Raw genomic sequence first — 24,432 nt, 5'->3', positions numbered from 1 at the left:
CTGGAGATTTCCATTTATGTACATAGATTTCTACAGAAGTCAAACCAATAGACTGCAGTTTTGCTTTGAAAATAAAAAATACCATATTTTTACCATCTATATACAAACTTTTAAGTTGCAGATGTATTGAAGAAAAGAGAACTCGAGACTTATGTTGAAATCCAAAACCTTTTACATTTTGCATAGAGGGTGGAAGTGTTAAAATCCTGCTCAGGTTTTTATACTTGTGTAGCCCCACTGCAAGGGTTAATAAAACTTCTGCCCGGAGTTCTTCTTTGAAGAGTATCTAAGCCCCAAAACAACATTGTTATATATTGCAGCTTACCAATCCTTAGATGTGGTGGCTCTATTAGATTTAATTTGCACAAATGTTTGCGATCGCACTGCACCAGAATGTGGGCATTGCTGTACCATGCGTTCTTATGCAGGCAATCGCACTGCGGGCATTCATTGGCACCACCATACCCCAGAATGCTGGAGGCTTGGTTTATGGGACCCAGTGTTTTCCAGGCACGAACCTTGCTGGAACGCACTGGATGTGGTGTGAACCGGCCCTTAAAGTCTGTAAATGGTAATATTTGTGATATATGTAATATAAATGAGCCCTTTACATTGTACCCCTAACAACCACTTAATCGTGATCCTAACCTTGACCCCTGACCTTAATGCCAATCTCAACCTATAACAATCATTTACTTCTTTATAATCCTTTCTTACCATGTTCTGGCAAAAAGTATCAGGCTATACAGCACCAATATCATAGCTGAAACCAGGCAGTACTTTGCCATAATAAAGTATAGCCAAGATGTTAGCACCAAAGATGCTTTACCCTCTATTAGTGGTAGCAAGTGCAGGCAGCATGTCGACTCAAGTGAATAGGGAAGCTAGTGACTGCATGGAAGCTGGAGGTAGTGGTCTGCTGCCAGGTAAAAGAGTTATGGGGAGCGAATGTGCAGAGTTAGGTGCTGCAGCACAAGAAGCAGTTCAGATTCTGCACCAGAGCAATCCACACCCTGGAAAAACGGGGTGAAGGCATAAACAAACCACATTTTCCTACTTTGAGAACTGTACACTTTCGTATGCCATTGTTGAACACTGGTTTTATATAGTATATTTGGTAATGTGACATAAAAAGCCCCCCAAAAAATGCTGTTTGGGAACCACTGAATTCAGTGAGTGCAGTGGGCAAATAAACTAAACCTGTATAAGATCACTAAAAGCCACTATAGTTTCAAATTCTGTTTACATAAGGGCCCATTCACACCACATCCAGATCATGACCAGACCGGATTGTTTCCGGACCCAAAATGCATCCTAATGTATCCGTATGCTATTACTGGCCTCTGTTCACACCAGCGCAGTCCGTTCCAGAGCAGGCCAGAAAAATACTGCATCTCTCATTTTGTCTGGTCTGGAATGCACTGGAACGCATGGAAAGTCATCAAAAACACATACAAACGTACCTGAACACACCTGAAAAATGCAGCAAAATCGCTGCAAAACGCAATGCACTGCGTTCCAGATCTGTTCCAGATCTGGTCCGGAAAATGGTGTGAACCTGCCCTAAAAGTGGATAAGCTTTTACAATATTACAAAGTTCCAAAGAAGATTAAAATAGAGGTAAAAGGGGAGAAGCTTCCCACTTTGCATCTTTATAAATAGCCACAAATCAGGAAGGTTATTTTCTCTACCTGGGGAGGGGGACATTTTTCCATTTTCACCCTGACAGCAATACTTACTACAAGGTGCCTCATCTCTATTTAACTTCCTACCGTGTGGAAAATAATTATTTGATCCCCTGCAGATTTTGTACGTTTGCCCACTTACAAAGAAGTTAAAGGTTTATTTTAAATGATAGAGACAGAATATCAACCAAAAAATCCTGAAAAAACACATGATACAAATGTTTTAAATTGAGTTGCAGTTCAGTGAGTAAAATAAGTATTTGATCCCCTACCAAACAACAATAATTCTGGCTCCTCCCACAGACTGGCTATGTGGTACACAGATTAGTCCTGTCAATTTAGGAAGGTGCTCCTAACAACAACTCGTTATGTATAGAAAAGACACCTGTCCACAGAATATCTTTCTTCCATTTAAACCTCACCACCAAGGGTAAGACCAAAGAGCTGCAAAGGATGTTAGGGACAAGATTGTTGACCTGCAGAAGGCTCAAATGGGCTATCAGCAAGAAGCTTGGTGAGAAGGAAACAACTGCGATTTGCGATTATTCGCAAATGGAAGGAATACAAAATAAATCAATCGTCCTAGGTTTGCAGCTCCATGCAAGATTTCGCCTCATGGGGTAAGGATGATGATGAGAAAAGTGAGGGATCAGCCCAGAACTACACGGGAGGAGCTTGTGAATGATCTCAAGGCAGTTGGGACCACAGTCAACAAACAAACCATTGGTGACTCAATACACCGCCATGGATTGAGATCATGCAGCGCCCACAAGGTCCCCCTCCTCAAGAAGGCACATGTACAGGCACCTCTGAAGTTTGCCAATGAACATCTAAATGATTCAGAGAAGGATTGGGAGAAAGTGCTGCGGTCAGTTAAGACCAACATTTAGCTCTTTGGCATTAACTCCACTCGCCGTGTTTGGAGGAAGAAAAATGCTGACCATGACCTTAAGAACACCATCCCTACAGTCAAGCACGGAGGTGGAAACACTATGCTCTGGGGCTGTTTCTCTGCTAAAGGTACAGGCTGACTTTGCTGCATTGAGGGGCCAATGAAGGGGGCCATGTATTGTTAAATATTGGATGAGAACCTCCTTCCCTCAGCCAGAACACTGAAGATGGGTCGTGGATGGGTCTTCCAGCATGATAATGACCCAAAACATACCGCCAAGGCAACAAAGCAGTGGCTCAAGAAGAAGCACATTAAGGTCATGGAGTGGCCTAGCCAGTCACCAGACCTTAATCCTATAGAAAATTTATGGAGGGAGCTTTAACTTTGAGTTGCCAAGTGACAGCCAAGAAACCTTAAGGATTTAGAGAAGATCTGTAAAGAAGAGTGAACCAAAATGCCTCCTGAGATGTGTGCAAACCTGGTAACCAACTACAAGAAATGTCTTACCTCTGTGCTTGCCAACAAAGGTTTCTCCACCGAGTACCAAGTCAAGTTTTGCTTGGGGATCAAATACTTATTTTACTCACTGAACTGCAACTCAATTTATAACATTTGTATCATGTGTTTTTTCTAGATTTTGGTTGATATTCTGTCTCTATCATTTACAATACACCTATGATAAAAAATGATAGTCCTCTTATTTCTTTGAGTGGAAAAACTTACAAAATCTGCAGGGGATGAAATCATTATTTGCCATACTGTATGTATTAATGGCTATTCAATTGCTGATATTTCCATTTCTATATAATTATTTTTCAGCTGATATAGCTATAGCTATATATATATATATATATAGATAGATAGATATAGCTGAAGTATCACAGACAATCCTATACTGGAAAGGTGATATATTCGCTGTGAAAGAAGTGTGTAGAAATGCTCTGTGGAAAATAATATATAGTTGTCAATGCCCTGAATGAGAGAACATACAGCTGAGGGAATGACTGTGAGGCATTTTAATATCAGGACAAGATCAGGACAAGTCTGAGCAGAACACATGAACTGAATGAGCAAAAGAAGCCAAGATTCGTGTGTAGTATCCACTGGGAATTCATAAAACAAGCACTTAATCTGGGGGCCCCTTTTTCCCACACAACTTCACTTAAAGTAAAAAAAAAAAATCTGCTTTGACTAACAGTAGTCATGGGAGAGTTAATGAAAAATGCAATAAGGAATTGTTAACAAAAGTCTTGTATAACACGTCTGCAACAAACGTAAAACAAATGTATGTATGCTCAAAGCAGAGCACAACATAAATGTTTATGGATGAAAGATGGCAAAGCACTAGAGTATCTAATCTAAAAAGTTAAACTGCAACTTCAGCCACAAGACCCTGCACAACATTTGGCCTATCTCCTCTCTGAAGGCCCCCAAATCTTGTTTTCCTTTTTTGAAAACACCCTTTTTCCTTTATCCCTGCTGTCTTCTGGCTGTTCTGGTGATGTCATGGGTCAGAAAATACTGTGAACCCAGGGGGTGTGTCATTGACAGCCTGGCCTCACAGGAAGTGAGTTGAATGATGCTGACTGTCATTCAACCCATAAGAGGGCCATTGGTGATGGATGAAGGAAGAAACTGGGAGCAGCGCTGGACTGTAGAAAGGCTAAATACAGATTGACTTTTTTGATTTTTTTTTTAATACAGGAGTGGTTTATTTTCAATATTACATGCTGGAGCTGTAAAGGCTAAATCTGGCCATAGACATCGGAGAGTTGACAAACATGTAGACAGGAACTGACTGTCTAAAGATTTTTTACATATGTTTATGTCTATGAAAGCAAGAGAGGGAAGGTAGTCTGCACACACCTAACCTAACTGGAAAAAGGCAACCAACTGATCACTGCTTGCCCCAAAATTGCTTTGTTATGTAAGCCAGGAGAACATTTAAAAACAGAACATAGGTGTGAGCAGGTACTTAGTTATATCTGGTTTTAGTTTATTCTTCTTACTTTTCTACTTCTAACAAGTTCACTTTAAGTAATATCCACCAAAATGATTTATTTAGTTTTCTTCCTAGTTGTTATTCCTAGTTATATTTTCATCTTTGTTACAGTGCATGTAAAGCCATTTTTTGGCTTTACAAACATACTTTGAGGCACAACAAACACCTGCTATGCTCTTCAGAGATACCTCTAACAGTCTATATTAATATAAAAGAAATATCCTGCTGTGGTCTGTTACATAAAATGACACTAAACTCAGGATTTAAATCTTAAAAATGCATTCAAGTACCTTAAGTATTAAGAAAAATGTATCTTATTTGGGTATCACTTGGATGTAGATCCACCACACCAAGCTCTTGTGATGTAAGATTGTAGTCCATCATCGGAACGAGCTCGGAGTGGTGGCTACTTTACAACACACACAGAGACCATGGAGAATAAAAGTAGTCACCCTCCAGAAGGAAGGACAGTGTCAGCACCAATTCAGAGAGGAGTTGAGGATCTACAGCCGAGCAATACACAAATTATGTAAATTTTTCTTAATAGTTAAGGTACTTGAATGTATTTTTAAGTTTTAACTCCTGAGTTTAGTATCACTTTAATTCCATTGTGGTTGATACATATTTTTTAAAGAACCTTATTAAAAGCCTTACAGGGGGCTATGACAAAATGTTGTATCACTGGCATGCACTGAGTGAACATAAGCACACATTAACTAAAGCTGCTCAGTCTATTATTTGAATTGTGAAAATGTGGTTAAAGCTTTGGTCATAACTTAGAAGTAGAATACAAGAACATTCTCTGTGACTGCTCATTCAGGCGCTATGATCTGCTTCCAAATGTAGTTTGTGGTCAAGACAAACCACAGAACAGCATATTAAACTTTCCTGAGGGACGCATTAACAGACCATATTTAATCTACTTATTTCACTTTCTGTTATCTCACATGGATTAAAAACAGGTGGGCTTCAAAGGCATGAAAGTTCATAAAAAAGTATATGGAATGTGGTGGGTTTATTAACTAAAAGCTTAATAACAAAGCAATCTTGTTAAGCATGTCTCCTATTAGCGAATAAATATTTTACAGCACTTAGCATTATAGCTAAAAGCAAAGCCAGTTGACAAAGCTAGGGTAATGCAGGGAGCCTGGCTGCAATACACTGAATTGTGAACCCTAGTTCAAATATCCATCAGAGTGATGTTCTTCAAGTCTCTTCCCCTTGCTGCTCACATTGCTTCTACCTTCTACAATACTGTATTGTGCATTGTATATTGTATTGTGCATTGTATATTGTATTGTGTATTGTCAATACACAATACAATATGCAATGCACAATACAATACAAAATAATACAATACAATGCAGCATACCACGTGCACTTTGTCTTTGTTACATTACATACCGCTCCCACTTCAGCCAGCTCCCGATCCCAATTCCCGATACGAGTGCGATGTGTCTGGTCTGGGGTGGGTCACCATGAGAGAGTGAACCAAAAACGCCTCCTCGCTCGGTTCCAACTTCCAAATGTGTGCACCACCGGGCGGCTACCGAGTCCCTCAACAGGTCGCCGTCGCCTCCAGGATGACGCCGCACTGTCTGCTGGTTCGGTCCGTCCATTGCTCCGCCTCCTGGCTGCAGCCCTCGCTCCTTCACGTGCGGCTGAGCGGCCAGGGGAACCAGGGGCGGGGCCACTTACGTCACTCACTGACGTAGGAGGACGTAGCCAAGGACAGTGAGACTGTCACTGAGATGTGAGACTGCACAGGTCAGCGCCGCTGCAGCCGGCAGGGACTCGTCCTTCAGATGCCGCCCGTTCGCCCGCAGCGACAGCCCACACACTGGTCTCGATCGGGTGACTGTCACTGTCAATTTTCCGCCCTGTTCCCTGGCGCTGTAAGGCAAGTGCCCATGTTGCCTTGCGCCGGCCCTATCAGCACAGATACAGTACTTTACTGCATTATATAGTCACAGTAAACCTGCAAATAGTATACTGTATATTTCATTGATTACCCTCCTCCCAAAACTAAATTGCTTTAAAAGATTATTTAAATTTCTACTGTGTAAACAAAAGTTACCTACTTTGAGGTGTGTGCCACATCAAGATCACTGCTCTCTCCTTCAAAATCTATACTTTCATTAATGCCAGATAGTATAGATCTTGTTTTACTTCCAAAGTGCTAGTGTCTTTTATCCGCCCCCTCTCCCCTTGGCCATTTACAAAATTGCATTAGTCCTTAAAGGATATTACTTACTTAAAGGGACCCCTAGTAATGTTCTCTTAAAACCATACGTTTAAACTAAAAAGAAATGACATAATTATGTGCTCATTCAAACTGAAATAGAAAAAATAAAAATGATAACCAAAGTTTGGTAGACAGTAGCAACCATATTTCCTGATTATGACTATGGTAGACCAAATTTCATTGGTTTCTAAGGTCATTACTTGCAGCTTAGTAGTAAGCATTCTTAGTCATAGACTTTGTTCATGTGTCCAAAGTGTTAAATTTGCGGCTTAGATAACAAATTAAGTATACAGGTGAAACTCGAATAATTAGAATATCGTGCAAAGTTCATTTATTTCACTAATGCAACTTCAAAGGTGAAACTAATATATGAGATAGACTCATTACATGCAAAGCAAGATAGTTCAAGCCGCGATTTGTCATAATTGTGATGATAATGGCTTACAGCTCATAAAAACCCCAAGAACCCCAAATCCACAACCTCAAAAAAGTAGAATATTACATGCAATCAATAAAACAAGGATTGTACATAGAACAATATCGGACCTCTGAAAAGTACAAGCATGCATATGTGCTCAGTACTTGGTTTGGGCCCCTTTTGCAGCACTTACTGCAATTACTTTTGCATGATATTCTAATTATTCGAGTTTCACCTGTATTATTAACAATGGAATGAGCAAACATTTCCAAGCCAAAATAAAATGTTGTTAACAGTTGTTAACAATTGAAAAAGATAATGAGCTCTAAGATGTTGTCATGGGTTAGGCATGATTTTGCATCTGCTGCGTAACAATCATGTTAAGAAAATTTTGGTCAAGACACAATTCTTCAGTAAACACATAATATCAAGTTACCTACTGGGTATTTCTGTGATTGAAATGTGGGTTTATTGAACCATTTCCAGTATATCCAGCTGCTATACTAACAACCAGAACTGATTATGGGTATGTGTGTTTTGCCTTGGATCACACAGTATGCAGGATTACTGTGCAAGCTGGCAAATAGACTTGCAGGACCACTGTGGTCCTGCAAAATCTGCACAGAAATTCTCATTTCACATTCAGACCTTTGGGTTTTGGTAGACTAAAACATATTTATTCGTCCTTTGTGAGTACCTTTATACAATTTTTTTATTTGTAACCTAATAATAGATAATCTGCTTCTATGCATCACAGTAAACTGACCATGCTATTTGGTCAGATTTGCTCTGCTGACTCTTGCTCCATGTTAAATTATTAGTTCTGACTAATAGTTCAGCTGTCAAAATAAAGCAATACATAATAAAAAAGTATGTTTCATGATGTCAATAATTTTTTTGTCAAACTACTGCAACATGCACGAAAATCATAACAGGGACTGTAACCCACAAACAAGATCTTAACCAGACACAAACACAGACATAAAGATGAAGATAGGGCTTAGCCATATGCAGAATATGCAGACAGGGAAACACAAGCAGACACTGACTGATTACAAATAGAGATCTACATTTAGACTTGGATATAGAAACGTCTGAACTGGCTGCTAGTCCCATAAATTACCTAGATGATGAAATGCACATAGGGAAAATTATTCAGGACACCTACATGGGCAGGGACACCGAGGCTTCAACAGGTCTTAACGGGGCTCTCATACAGAGACATGTACTGACAAAGGCAGACACATATAGACAGGGCAGTGTTAGCCCTGAGGGGGTACATTTATAGAGACAATACAAATGTGAGGGTGAGTGAGTTACCATTAGAGTGACACAGGTTTGCATAGTGATTTAATTGCTTCATGGCATATAGAAAGCTAAAAAGGAAAAAGGGAAGAATAAATGCAGATATTGTAAGATTTCAAGAACAAATTATCTTTTTTTATTAACAAACCTACATGGGTCACCCCCATTTTAATATATGTCCCCACACAACCAGTGACAGCTCTCCTTTTCACCACTAAAGAGCATGTAGATATGTCTGCTCACTGTAGTACAAGCGATATGATTTCCATGATTTCCATGTACAAAAACTAGAGGCCACCACCTAAAATTGGTGGAAAAAAAATTCCAGCACAAGGGGCGAAGGGGGTTCTTCACAGTAAGATCGGTTAGGGTCTGGAACTCACTGCCACAGGCGGTGATTTCAGCAAAGAATGTGGAATTGTTCAAGAAACTTTTGGACGATTTCTTAAGGGACCGTAATATACAGGGGTACAGGTACTCCTAGAATGAGATCCTAATAGTTTGGACTTGATGGACTAATGTCTTTATTCAACCTCAAATACTATGTAACTATGTAACTATAATACATATGTTGCTATATGCACTAGAAATAATGGATACGAACGTTTGTGAGACGCTGATGATGATACAACAACATTGATAAATCCCCCTGTGTGTCTGGGCTGTCTTGAAATCTTAGAAAGGAACTTCTGCACTCCTTACCGGAACCCCTATGTACAAGGGAGGGTGCTGTAGTAACCACGGATGGCGCAGTTTATCTTCAGATATATAGAAAATGTTACCAGCACACCTATGAACTGTGTCAACAATCCATCTTCTTTATTGATGCAGACTGTCAAATAACGTTTCGGGGCCACGCAGGGCCCCCTTCATCAAGTCATATTAAAACCTGATGAAGGGACCCTGCGTGGTCCCGAAATGTTATTTGACAGTCTGCATCAATAAAGAAGATGGATTGTTGACACAAGTCATAGGTGTGCTGGTAACATTTTCTATATATATGGGCTGTCTTGAAAGCCACTAGAACATTTCAAATGCTTTTTTTCTACCATATGATATATAGCAATGTCCTTGACTCATTTATCATGTACCAGTTTTGGAGTAATGAAGCTAAACCTGCCTACTGAGCCACTATCCAGGAACTTGTATGTGATATATAAGAATAGATGCTTTCATAAAAGCCTAATCACACAGATATTTTGCTTCCTGACAGAATCTGTGCCACAAACTGCCTTAGGACCTGTGCACAGCTGCTTCTCTCTCTCCATACAAGTCAATACAAATGCAAAAGCAACTTGGAGCAGCCTGATGCAACTTCAGGTAAAATGCAGGTCAGAAGGAGGTCAACTGAAGGTAAATGCACCTGCCAATAATCTCTGAAATATCTCAGAAGCGTCTTAAACTGATCTAATATTAGGGCTGCAACAACTAATCGACATAATCGATTATAATCGATTATTGAAAAAGTTGTCAACTTTTTCAATCATCGATCAATCGGCTTCCAATTAGTTGGCCCTGTTCACAGATCCCCACACGCTGCACCTCCTCCCCACCTCATGCTCGCTGCTGCCAGACCCGCCCGCCCGCATCCACGATCCACACGCCGCACCTCCTCACCGATCGGCACAGGTACCCGGGGAGAAGTAAGGAGGAGCAGGTATGGGGGGATGACAGCTGCCGATAGACAGGCCCGATCTCAGAAGCAAGTTGCTGGAAGACTGCTCAGGTAAGCCTGCACTTTCCCCCACATGGTGCTCTATAATGTATTGCTGGGATTTGTATTCCTCTGTAGCTGATGGTACATTGTGCTGTATATTACACCATCAGCTATAGAGGACTACAAATCCCAGCAATACATCATACACTGTATGTATAATGTATTGCTGGGATTTGTTGTATTTCTATATAGCTGGTGGTTTTCTGCATTGCGCTGTATAGAGGACTACAAATTCCAGCAATAATACATTATACAGTGGTGCAATGCGGAATACCACTAGTTATATAGGACTAGAAAACCCAGCAATAGTATACCAGGACTAGAATACCGACCAGCTATAATGTACCATTGCTGGGATTTGTTGTATTCCTCTATAGCTGGTGGTATTCTGCATTGTGTGGTATAATGTACTATTGCTCGGTTTTGTAGTCCTCTATAGCCGGTGCCATTCTGCATTCATTGCTCTATAATTTTACACTTTTCATTTCACTATATTGTACACCACACTTTTTTTTTTTTCCTTTTTTACTTCCACCGCTCCAAGCTTGCTCCTGTGATGGACTACAATCTCAATACAAAACTAGTAGTCCCATCACTGGAGCCATTTTAAAAAATATATTTTATCCGATTAACCGATTAATCGAACTTAACAATCGGCTAACTAATCGATTTTGAAAATAATCGTTAGCTGCAGCTCTATCTAATATGCAAGTGGAATGTACATGAAATCCAGCTGCATTTGCCCATGGACACAAGTGCATAGCATGTTGACACTACCTTAATCAATAAAACTCTGGTCCTAATAAATAATTATTTTGTGTAGGTATCCACAGCAACCGATCAAAATTAATCCTGCTGTAGTCAGATTTATACAAGACTTTGGTTGCTACGGGTTAGTGCATAGTAATGGTTGGAGCGTTGATGCTCCAACCAATACTTTTTCTTGTAAGTTTTGGATAGCAAATGGAAGGTTAGAACTCCTTTCATTGCTTTTTATATCACCTAGAGTAAAATTCATCCTTGTTTCCTGACCCGGGTGACAATTGTCCCAGTGACTTAATTTGTAACATGCATCGTTATCCAAAGTCAGTTGATGAAATGGAGAGACCATTTAAAAACAGGAACTCTTAACGCATGCAAAAATTTTAGATCTCTTAGGTACTAATAAGAGTTCACATTGACGGGCATTACCGTATTTTAAAACATTGCGCTTGTTGTTTGAGCAAATGTGTTCAAATAGCAAAACGCAGTGTTTGACAAGAAAAGGCTGTGTTTGACCGCTAGCAGGCAGTCCAAACACACCTCAATAGGACATGCTGTGTCAAAAGAAACGCCGCACAACTCAAAGCAATTGAAACGCAGACTCTGAACTGCTGTGAGCACTGCTCCATTAAAGTCAATGGCATTTTGCTGACCTGCATTTCACACACACAGGAAAACAATACCGCATGAGCCATAATGAAAATTAGACATTGCATTTTTGAATGAATGAAGGATGAAGGATTCTACAGGGATAGGAGAAAGCCTACTCTATTTTCCCTATGCTTCCCAATACAGGGAACACTCTCTCTCAACTTTCACTACTAGGACACTGTATGCTATACATTAGAGATGTATACTTTATTGCCTTTCTTCTATCAGAATTTAACTGCACTGTAGTATGACAACCATGAATATATTAGCTCTGTGTTGAAGTTGTACCAGCGTCTTCCAATGAGACATCATTATTTTCTAATATATTTTTAGAATGTCACTGCCAAGTAGAAACTGTTTCAGAACTGTTCCAACAAGTTGGTATGATTTCACCATTTACATGCATTAAATATAACTCCCTATAGTTAGCTGCACTTCTTTCTTGAATGTATTTAAATAAAATTCCATTTGCTCAAAACCCAGTTTATCGTCCCCCCCTATTTTTGTTCCAGTGGGTATGTTTAGGCCTTAGGCTGCAACATGTTTTTTTAAGTGGAACTGAAATTATAACATGAAGCTTTGTTAATAGTTTAGTTGGGAGGGTTAAGTAAAGAATGCTAGAAGGGCTATGCTCACCCCAGTGGCGGAACTACCAGGGTCGCAGAGGTCGCGGCCGCGACCGGGCCCTGGAATTCCGCCACTTGGAGCGGGCCCAGGACAGGAGGAGGGGGCTTCTGGTGACCGCTGATTAACAGGATATTTATTATCCTGGTAACCGCTAATGTCAGTCCCGCGACCTCTTCCTCCTGTCCTGGACCCTACATGCTTCACGCTGCTCCCCTCACCTTGTTCCGCGCGCAGCGTGAAGCATCATCCAGCCGGGCAGCAGCCAATGAGTGGGAGCGGTGTAATCCCCGCCCCCTCATCACATAGAAGTGCTGCCCAGTGCCGAATAGAGCTGCTGCGGACACGAAGGGGGAGACAGGGAGCTGGAAGCATGAAGTAAGATGACATGGGGTCCGGGAGCGGAAAGCTGGGGACATGAAGGGGGAGATAATGGGGAGCTGAGGACATGAAAGAGGAGAGTGTTTTTTTTCCCCTTGTCTTAATTTTGTTTAAAAAAAGAAAACGGACAACCGCACGGACGTGCAGGGCTGGTGAGCATAGAGCGGCGTACGACCGCGTAGTCCCATAGAGAAGGACAGGGGCTGCATACTAATCACACGCAGCACCTCTCCTTCCGGGGAGCTGCCCGATATGGCCGTGCATGCAGCACAGAGCTGTGCGTACCGGCCCTTTCTCGTGTGAATGAGGCCTTAAGGAGGAATGCTGGCCCAGCATAACGGCATCGTTATTCTCTAAACCTGGCCATACACTGTTGGCTGATTGCCAGGAATCGGCTGAAAATTTTAACATTGGGTGGACCTGGTGGGTCAACAAAAGTCAATTTACTCAATCAACTTTTATCGAAGGAGCTGAGCTGAAAATTGTTGGCCAAATAGTGACTTCAACCAATCAGCAGAGGTCACTTTTCAGGTATTTTGATAGTGGCGAATACAATAGCCCGGAAGGGGTTATTCATCCAACCATCGCTCCCGTGATGGACTATAATCTCAATACAAATGAGTAAACTAATCATGAGATTGTAGTACATCATGGGAGTGAGCTTGGAGTGGTGGCTACTTTACAGCACACACAGGGACCATGGGGAATGCACCTCCTCCCCACCTCATGCTCGCTGCTGCCAGACCCGCCCGCCCGCATCCACGATCCACACGCCGCACCTCCTCACCGATCGGCACAGGTACCCGGGGAGAAGTAAGGAGGAGCAGGTATGGGGGGATGACAGCTGCCGATAGACAGGCCCGATCTCAGAAGCAAGTTGCTGGAAGACTGCTCAGGTAAGCCTGCACTTTCCCCCACATGGTGCTCTATAATGTATTGCTGGGATTTGTATTCCTCTGTAGCTGATGGTACATTGTGCTGTATATTACACCATCAGCTATAGAGGACTACAAATCCCAGCAATACATCATACACTGTATGTATAATGTATTGCTGGGATTTGTTGTATTTCTATATAGCTGGTGGTTTTCTGCATTGCGCTGTATAGAGGACTACAAATTCCAGCAATAATACATTATACAGTGGTGCAATGCGGAATACCACTAGTTATATAGGACTAGAAAACCCAGCAATAGTATACCAGGACTAGAATACCGACCAGCTATAATGTACCATTGCTGGGATTTGTTGTATTCCTCTATAGCTGGTGGTATTCTGCATTGTGTGGTATAATGTACTATTGCTCGGTTTTGTAGTCCTCTATAGCCGGTGCCATTCTGCATTCATTGCTCTATAATTTTACACTTTTCATTTCACTATATTGTACACCACACTTTTTTTTTTTTCCTTTTTTACTTCCACCGCTCCAAGCTTGCTCCTGTGATGGACTACAATCTCAATACAAAACTAGTAGTCCCATCACTGGAGCCATTTTAAAAAATATATTTTATCCGATTAACCGATTAATCGAACTTAACAATCGGCTAACTAATCGATTTTGAAAATAATCGTTAGCTGCAGCTCTATCTAATATGCAAGTGGAATGTACATGAAATCCAGCTGCATTTGCCCATGGACACAAGTGCATAGCATGTTGACACTACCTTAATCAATAAAACTCTGGTCCTAATAAATAATTATTTTGTGTAGGTATCCACAGCAACCGATCAAAATTAATCCTGCTGTAGTCAGATTTATACAAGACTTTGGTTGCTACGGGTTAGTGCATAGTAATGGTTGGAGCGTTGATGCTCCAACCAATACTTTTTCTTGTAAGTTTTGGATAGCAAATGGAAGGTTAGAACTCCTTTCATTGCTTTTTATATCACCTAGAGTAAAATTCATCCTTGTTTCCTGACCCGGGTGACAATTGTCCCAGTGACTTAATTTGTAACATGCATCGTTATCCAAAGTCAGTTGATGAAATGGAGAGACCATTTAAAAACAGGAACTCTTAACGCATGCAAAAATTTTAGATCTCTTAGGTACTAATAAGAGTTCACATTGACGGGCATTACCGTATTTTAAAACATTGCGCTTGTTGTTTGAGCAAATGTGTTCAAATAGCAAAACGCAGTGTTTGACAAGAAAAGGCTGTGTTTGACCGCTAGCAGGCAGTCCAAACACACCTCAATAGGACATGCTGTGTCAAAAGAAACGCCGCACAACTCAAAGCAATTGAAACGCAGACTCTGAACTGCTGTGAGCACTGCTCCATTAAAGTCAATGGCATTTTGCTGACCTGCATTTCACACACACAGGAAAACAATACCGCATGAGCCATAATGAAAATTAGACATTGCATTTTTGAATGAATGAAGGATGAAGGATTCTACAGGGATAGGAGAAAGCCTACTCTATTTTCCCTATGCTTCCCAATACAGGGAACACTCTCTCTCAACTTTCACTACTAGGACACTGTATGCTATACATTAGAGATGTATACTTTATTGCCTTTCTTCTATCAGAATTTAACTGCACTGTAGTATGACAACCATGAATATATTAGCTCTGTGTTGAAGTTGTACCAGCGTCTTCCAATGAGACATCATTATTTTCTAATATATTTTTAGAATGTCACTGCCAAGTAGAAACTGTTTCAGAACTGTTCCAACAAGTTGGTATGATTTCACCATTTACATGCATTAAATATAACTCCCTATAGTTAGCTGCACTTCTTTCTTGAATGTATTTAAATAAAATTCCATTTGCTCAAAACCCAGTTTATCGTCCCCCCCTATTTTTGTTCCAGTGGGTATGTTTAGGCCTTAGGCTGCAACATGTTTTTTTAAGTGGAACTGAAATTATAACATGAAGCTTTGTTAATAGTTTAGTTGGGAGGGTTAAGTAAAGAATGCTAGAAGGGCTATGCTCACCCCAGTGGCGGAACTACCAGGGTCGCAGAGGTCGCGGCCGCGACCGGGCCCTGGAATTCCGCCACTTGGAGCGGGCCCAGGACAGGAGGAGGGGGCTTCTGGTGACCGCTGATTAACAGGATATTTATTATCCTGGTAACCGCTAATGTCAGTCCCGCGACCTCTTCCTCCTGTCCTGGACCCTACATGCTTCACGCTGCTCCCCTCACCTTGTTCCGCGCGCAGCGTGAAGCATCATCCAGCCGGGCAGCAGCCAATGAGTGGGAGCGGTGTAATCCCCGCCCCCTCATCACATAGAAGTGCTGCCCAGTGCCGAATAGAGCTGCTGCGGACACGAAGGGGGAGACAGGGAGCTGGAAGCATGAAGTAAGATGACATGGGGTCCGGGAGCGGAAAGCTGGGGACATGAAGGGGGAGATAATGGGGAGCTGAGGACATGAAAGAGGAGAGTGTTTTTTTTCCCCTTGTCTTAATTTTGTTTAAAAAAAGAAAACGGACAACCGCACGGACGTGCAGGGCTGGTGAGCATAGAGCGGCGTACGACCGCGTAGTCCCATAGAGAAGGACAGGGGCTGCATACTAATCACACGCAGCACCTCTCCTTCCGGGGAGCTGCCCGATATGGCCGTGCATGCAGCACAGAGCTGTGCGTACCGGCCCTTTCTCGTGTGAATGAGGCCTTAAGGAGGAATGCTGGCCCAGCATAACGGCATCGTTATTCTCTAAACCTGGCCATACACTGTTGGCTGATTGCCAGGAATCGGCTGAAAATTTTAACATTGGGTGGACCTGGTGGGTCAACAAAAGTCAATTTACTCAATCAACTTTTATCGAAGGAGCTGAGCTGAAAATTGTTGGCCAAATAGTGACTTCAACCAATCAGCAGAGGTCACTTTTCAGGTATTTTGATAGTGGCGAATACAATAGCCCGGAAGGGGTTATTCATCCAACCATCGCTCCCGTGATGGACTATAATCTCAATACAAATGAGTAAACTAATCATGAGATTGTAGTACATCATGGGAGTGAGCTTGGAGTGGTGGCTACTTTACAGCACACACAGGGACCATGGGGAACTAAAGTAGCCCCCCTCCAGAAGGAAGGACAGTGTCAGCACCAATTCAGAGATGATTTGAGGATCTACAGCCAAGTGTTACACAAAGACACATTTTGTTAATAGTTAAGGTACTTGAATGCATTTTTTGGAAGTAACTCTTGAGTTTAGTGTCACTTTAAGTCTAGGGGTAAAGGAATAAGCTTTAATGCTTACCTAATTCCTCCCTCTGGAAGGCTTCTGGGTGCTCACCTCTTCATCCAGACACTCCATACAAGGGAAAATAATAGGTTCGCTTTAATGCCTGATCCTGCAGCTGCTAGGACTTGATAACTTGCTGCTCAGGCACCCAGTGCTGATACATGTGGGAGGGGATAGAGTCCTCCGACTTGTGTAAGCTCCACACAGGAGAGCTTACACAGGGCTCACACAGGGCTTCTTCTTTAACTTCCATTGGAAAATGCAATGGCGGGTGGTGAAGGGAAGGTAACTAAAAGCAGCTATGGAAAGCAAAATTAAAGTTATCCTGATGCTATAACCTGCATTGGAAAAACACAAGTTCACTTCACATAAACCACACAAGCCCTTAAATCTTGCCCAAAGCTTTGGGCAACGTAAGGAATATACAATTTGTCTATATATCTTCTTCAAAATATTGCATTTCATTTTGCTTGTCACAGGGATCAATATGTCTTATAAGTACATACGTACAGTACACAGGCCATATTAGCAATAAGTCAGAGAAATGCTTCTACAAATTTTAACCATTTATACTATGTTTAAGATTTACCTGTGTTTTCCATTGAATAAGTAGATGAAAGATAACATATGGATCTGTGATCCCTACTTATTTATTACAGGTATTTATATAGTGCTGACAATTTTACACAGCGCTTTACATACTGCACATTCACATCAGTCCCTGCCCTCAAAGAGCTTACAATCTAAGGTCCCTATCTCACATATAGGGCCAATTTTAACAAAAGTAAATTAACCTTCCAGTATGTCTTTGGAGTGTGGAAGGAAACCAGAGTACCTTGCCAAAACTCACAAGCACAGGGAGGACATGCAAACTCCATGCAGATAGTGCCATGATTTGATTCAGGGACCCTCAGGGATGCAAGGCAGAAGTGCTAATCACTGAGCCACTGGGCTACCTGTGGTGCCTAGATGACTTTCTATGATAGATTCAGACTCAAACAGTCACAGACAAACATAGCATATATCCATCCATATAAATCTGGCCGTGTAGTATATAATGACAACCTCCTGCAGCAGAGAAGCTAATATACTCCCCCTTTAACATTCAACACTTCCAGAAGTGTCTGATGCCTGTGCCCCCCACTACAAGTTGTGGTTCCATCTCCTGACCCTTATGTCATTGCAGTGCCCTGAGGTGACGTAGGGGTCGGAGGATGGAACCAGAATGCACAGCAGGGGACACAGGCATCTGGCATTCCATTCCTGAGAGTGTTGAATACTGAAGTGTCTGATGAAGGCTGCAACATTTGAATGAAGCAAAGGAAGCAGACATGGACCACATCTTCTACTTCAAGGAACAGCCATTTATATATGTTTTAGGCAACTGACGGGGGTTGCTTTCAATACATAAGAAACTGCACACACAATTCTGAGATTTGTGCTGTTATTGTAAGTGGGACTGTGCACATTTCTGCATTTTTATCCAGTTCATGCAGCAAGTTCATGCATCTTGATAACATGCTGTCTACATAACAATGAATGGGACTACACGTAAAAAGCATGAATATAACACCATACATGCATTTTTCATGTACTTTAATACACAACATATTCTCTCTGCCTGGAAAACACGTAAACTGATTGCATTTCCAAAGTGTGAGCCAGCCCTGACGCCTGTCAAAAATGAAAGCTCGGAATAATTGAAAATCCCAATATTTCTAAATATGGGAATAAAACTATTGCCGAAGCTTAAAGTTCTTACTCAGACTGTGTGGGTTCTATAAATGTTCCACTAGCATATATCAAAGACTGCAAATTTACTAAAGATGGGCATACACTGTGCAAATTTCAACCTGTTAACTTGGCCAAAATTCGACCAGTTTGTGGTCCTATCAGCACCCCTCCTTTCAACAAAAGTCAATTTTCCAATTGACTTTTGTCAAAGCAACCCGGCCACAAAATTGTTGACTGAACAGTGACTGCAGCCAATCAGCTGCAGTGACTGTCTAGGTCAGAGGTAGGCAACCTCAGTACTCCAGCTTTTATGGAACTACATATCACATGAGGCATTGCAAGACTCTAAGAGCTATAGGCATGCGTCCCAAAGGCATGATGGGATTTGTAGGTTTACCACAGCTGAAGTGGGGAGGTTGCCTACCCCTGGGCTAGGTATTCATATGCCGGCTGTCAGACTACAATAACCCAGTGGGGGAGATTCCCCTTTCCACGCTTTTTAGATTGAATGGAGGAGTCAAGAGTTTTTTCTCAATTAGCCCACGGGAACAAGAAAACAATCTACTGATGTATGGTCAGGCTGGATAGTATAATTCTTGCTATACTTCTGGCACTGGTCTCTCTCACACACACACACACACACACACACACACACATATATATAGACTTCACTTTAAGAGCCGGTGCAGACCTGAGTGATCCGGGACGTGCGTCCTGGGATCGCGCGATCGTGCACAATCGCAGACAGCGATTGCCGCGCGGCCCCATTGATTTCAATGGGGTACATCTGCATGTCAATCACAGAAAAATACACAATGCGTGGCTCCTCCAGCCGCGATCTTGTTCGGTTGCACAGGCAGAATTGTGGCAGGAAACCGCGAGATCCGCCCGGCGCAACTGGGTTGCCATTGCTATATAATGGCACTCACAGCGAGATCGTCGGTGGTGGCCGACTCCGTGACCGCACGGCAGTACACGCGGTATCGTCACGGATCGCCCAGGTGTGCAATTGGCCTTATACATATAGGCTCAAGTTGAATTAATATTAGGCCTGGTTCACCCCTAGGAGTTTTGTTGCGCGGATTCAGACGTGCAAATAACACGCAAAACACAAAACCCATACAAGTCAACGGCGATCTAAGTGTTGCGTTGCGGGTGCGATATCGCCTGTCGTGCAAAAAGATGCAGGAGCTATTTTTAGGCGGATGTCGCACTGTTTTGGTCCCATAGACATCTCTATGCATTGAGAAATCGCGTGGTTTTTAAAAGCTTTAACGCACACATAAAACAGTGCAACAAAACAGCTCAACAATGGCAATCGCCTAGGTGTGAACCAGGCCTAAGGAAGAGAATATACATGTCAGTGTTTGTAATTCCTGTTTCTTAACTGTTGTGATTATGTTATAAGTGGAGACACAAGAAAAATGTACGCCCTGAAGACTAGTGTACAGTTGCTTGCATTAGAAAGTAGTTTACCAATTGATATATCAAGCAAAGTGTCCAAGATAAACAGATTATGTCAGCCATGCATCACACTGTGTTTGGTTTGCCCATATCTATTTTCCAACAGCACAGTTCTGACCCAAGGTCAATATTTTGGAAGCTCTTGGAGTGCTGTCACTAGACCGAGCTCAAACTTCCAGACACATGTAGCTGAAAACAGCAAGCTGCTGCCCTCTTTAATACTGGTCCATAACATTGTAAATGAACAGCGTTGTATTAACAAACCTTAACACATAGATATTGACAAGATACATACGTAGCATGGTCAACAGACATTGAGTCAGTCAGTATAGTAAATAGGTGTAGGTTAGTAAGTGCATTATATTTTTGTTGATGAGTCCTATATTTGATAAATCATACAGAGAACATCAGCTTGTTCCAAAGACACTTCTGCTGTAATGAGGCAATAATGGTAGCGGTGGCTGAAAAACGTCCCTCTCTTAATGACATTAACCCTTTACATCCACTACTAGACTGTCATTGCAATCGTGCAAAATATAACCCTACAGTGGCAGAGCGGTATACATGTACATTTGGTTACTGTACACAGACAAGGATAGGCAAAGGGTTAAATCTACCTTCTGTCTGTTTACATTGTAGATGGATTGTTTTTATATGTGTGATAATGGATTCCAAAAACATTATTCTTAATGCAATCAGTCTGTGCATTCAACTAACTGATTATAAAACTTGCTAGTTATATTGATGCTGCTTATATAGAGAGCAATTATAAACTTCAAAAGACTTTTCCTCTCATTATATGTATTCAGAAGACAAATGTCATCACCCAGTTACCATCATACTATTATTAATAAATGGAAGGATTAAACAAGAATGTACAGAAATATCAAATGTGTACTTACACTCTACTAAACCTGAGGCGGATGTCACATGGCAATTTATTCGCAGTGATCCCCCCTTTTTTTAAAACTTTTTTTAAGTCATCAACTCTTCCATTTTCAAAGCGATTTGTTACAATCTCGATTGAGATGTGTTTCGCATTAGTGGCAAAATCGCTAGCGACAAACGCTCTTTATTCACCTCTATGGCTTAGCTACAAATCTCTATAGGAGGGTGACCTGTAGCAGAGCACAACCCAATGCTGCAACACTCGTTTAATAAACAATTTATCAGCGACTGGCGATTAAATTGCTAGCTGCCAATCACTGGCGTTTGCAATTAGTAGCAAAACAAAATTGTCTGTATGACTTAAGCCTAAGCAGAAACTTTAACAAGAGAATAAAGGAGAAAGTCAGCAGCAATACAATCATTTGCTGGTTCTAGAAGACAGAAAATATCACAGAGATGAATACACTTGAATGTACTCACCGCTTGTACCAGGTCCGCAGCAAAGCAGGCAGCAAGAACCAGCAGGGAAAGTCTACAAGGCAAGAGACAATACAACGTTACACCTTGGCCGGGGAATCCTCGGAGCTGACTTATCACAATGACAGTTTGGTCAACTTCGTACTTACCGAGTGATCATCTCCCCGTCCTCTGTGAAGGGCAGCCTAGCCCCCCCCGCGTTCTTCTGAAGTTACAGTGGTCTGCGCTGGTGGCTCATTGAGCGCTTCGTCGCGGAGCTCGGCAAAGAAAGTTCAGTAGGGGTGTCCAAGGGGAAGCTGTAACAAAGACAGAAAAAAGGGGACAGGTCGTTAAAGTACGGCCAGCCGAGCCCTGATAGCAGAGAGGAGTTCCGTGCTCAGGGTGAAAAGCACCGAGGAAGCTGCTGAAGTTTAGAGTGCAGCGAGTACCTGCAGAGACTTCCCAGCCTCAGCTTGGAGAACGTATCGCTTCCATGCACTGTACAGCCTGCAGAGTGTAGGCATGGAGGAAAGGGGGCGTGTTCAGTGCGCCTGTCAATCACAAGCCCTCTTTAGGCTCTTTATAGTGTACACTTTGTTACCAGATGATGCTCATTCAGTTCTCTCCCCTCAAACATTTCCACAAATACAGCTCTATACATGATACAACATTTCTAGTCAACTATATACCTTTGTGCATTCTGCTAATTTATAAACTGACCATTATAGCCCTATAGAATGGTATTCAGTTTGTTGTAGAAGCTTTGTGGTCTGTGTCATTAGGGAATCATGCACCTAGTTACTCATCACCACAAAAAAAAAGTTATGCATCTTAGAAACAAATGGCTAGCCGGGTGTACAATATAAGTGTCCATTTCCCTGACTTGTATTAGCTCCCAGATTTGCTCCTGGATATGCTATAGTTCTATAACAGGCAGGCAATTCAATAGGAGAACTGGGGGACACTCTTAAAGTCTATGGGCAAGTCTGACCTGTGATGACACGGGGATCTGGACGTTATTTATTCGTCAGAAGGGTCTTAATTGCTGTGTAAAGGACAAATATTAGTTTTCAATTACAGGGTAACGCGAGCCAGGTTCATCCGCAGACAAATAAGTTCCTGGGATGCCATGGAGTTTCTTTATTAGGCGGGGGGGCGGGAGTGGGTGTTGGGGTGGGGGGGGAGTTGCTGGAGGAGGGGGTCACTATCGGCAGCGCAAAAAAAAAAATCTTCATTAATTTTGAGAAAAGGAAAGACAGAGAGGCCAGCTCTATCAGTGAAGAGATTATTCCATTAGGCTGGGGGGGGAGAAGTGGCGGCGGAGGGATAACTGAGTGATCCGTCTCTCTCTCTCGTAGGTTGAGTGCGGAAAGTTCTCAGGTCTTTGCAGTCAGGGTAGAAGTATCCCCACTCCCGGCTGGCCCCCTTTCGCTGGCTCTTCGCTGCATCTTCTCCTCTCCCTTGGCACTCAGCATAATATGTCAGCTCCTCAGTCTGTGTCTTGTAGCTGAAGCCGGTTTTAAAGCCCTTTATTTTTTTTGAAGAATGAGGTTGGGACATTTGCAGAGTTTGCCCGGTGTCGGTGTCCTGGCTTTGCTGCTGGTGCATTGGGTGCACCATTCAGAGTCTGCGGTAAGTGCTCACTTCTTTTACACTCACCTTTCCTTCCTATAGTTGCATGCGAAGCAGGGCAGGAGCTGGGAGCTTTCAGCAGACTCTCTTTTCCTTTTATTTATAAACCTTGTAACTCAAACCCTGGCTGATTCAAAAATAGTGGATTGTGACCTCACCATGACAAGAACAGGCAAAGGCTATTTCTGGCAATTTAGGGGGAAATGGCCCAATTGGCCGGTGCTTGTTTCTTTTTATTTTGTTTTTATTTTAAGCCATTGTTTCTATAGATCAGGCTATTTTTGTCTTTTTAGGACCACATGCTGACAGGTCTCACCAGAGTTACCATTCACTGCTATAGCTGGCTCATAGATTTGGAGCTGTCCCCTGACCCTGTTTCCTGTGAAAGTCCAGCTTTCTTCCAGGTGCCATATGATGTATTGCTGCCCTAAAGTAACTTGCACTTTTTAAAATCCTTACCCTGGGAAGGTGTAGAAATCCATGACCCTAGGGCATGGTGCACAATGTGTGCCTGGCTCTATCTGTTCCTCTGCCTTTCTATGTGCATATTTTGTCTTGTGATCCCTGGGACAAAGAGAAGATCAGGGCATCTATGTGATCTAAGCAGAGATGACCCATGAGACCTCTATGTATGTTATATCTGTAACTTTTAGTTCATTCCTCTGCTGCCTCAATGTCATCCTGTATGGTGGCTAAATGATTCCCCTATTACAAGCTGTCTGCAGGCAAAATCACTTCCTATACTTTACCTTATCTGTCTATTATCACTAATAAATGACTGTGACAGACAAAGCAATGTCTCTAATGCTTTCCCACTTCAAAGGCGGTTATGTGTTTGCATAGTACTCTTAGAGATGGATACATTGATAGTATAGAAAAACACAGGATTGTCTGAGAACAGTGCGGTTACATATCACTCATACCATCATAAATTATAAGTGCCGGTACATCCCTCCATAGATCACTGCGGAAAAGTCAGCTTTGTGCTAAGGGAAGCCTTCCTGTGCTCAGCTCGTTTTAGACTACCTTATCTACCCTACCTTGATATAAGTCTGTGGAAGTAAATTGCAGGAGGAGGAGACTGGCTTGCGTGTGTGGTACAGAACAGCTGAAAGGCTGCATTGCTCAACAGGTTAGGCCTCTAAATGCCACAGGGAAGCATCCTGGAGCAGTTCTGACATGCTGGAAAGATACGAGGAGTATCACAGATGCAAGCTGCATAGCACAGGTCATTTTTTACCCCAGCAGAATTCGTGCTGTGTACTTCATGATCTGTCATTTCTATGTGACCAGTTTGTGTTCTAATGCTGGCCATAGACACACAGCAGTTTGCAGCCAGTTTCAGCCAGCTTTTAATCACTGAAATTACCAAACATCAATGCAAT

General features: G+C 42.1%; 1 protein-coding gene across 1 annotated transcript in view; it reads right to left on the bottom strand.

Moving 5' to 3' along the window:
• Positions 1 to 21,933, bottom strand: part of COL4A6 (collagen type IV alpha 6 chain) — a 199,280-nt gene extending 177,347 nt beyond the window's left edge. Inside the window, exons 1-3 of the mRNA XM_018558662.1 lie at positions 21,865 to 21,933; positions 21,586 to 21,732; positions 21,440 to 21,491 (exon numbers count right to left, since the gene is read on the bottom strand). Of these exons, the coding sequence (XP_018414164.1) occupies positions 21,440 to 21,491; positions 21,586 to 21,596 (63 nt within the window). The 5' untranslated portion in view covers positions 21,597 to 21,732; positions 21,865 to 21,933. The remainder of the gene's footprint in view (positions 1 to 21,439; positions 21,492 to 21,585; positions 21,733 to 21,864) is intronic.
• Between the last annotated feature and the right edge of the window lie 2,499 nt (positions 21,934 to 24,432).

This window comes from Nanorana parkeri, unplaced genomic scaffold (assembly GCF_000935625.1).
Source record: "Nanorana parkeri isolate BGI_ZX_2015 unplaced genomic scaffold, ASM93562v1 scaffold352, whole genome shotgun sequence".
NCBI lineage: Eukaryota > Metazoa > Chordata > Amphibia > Anura > Dicroglossidae > Nanorana > Nanorana parkeri.
The sequence above is the reverse complement of the archived record's forward strand: the minus strand, read 5'-3'. Positions and strand labels throughout refer to the sequence as shown.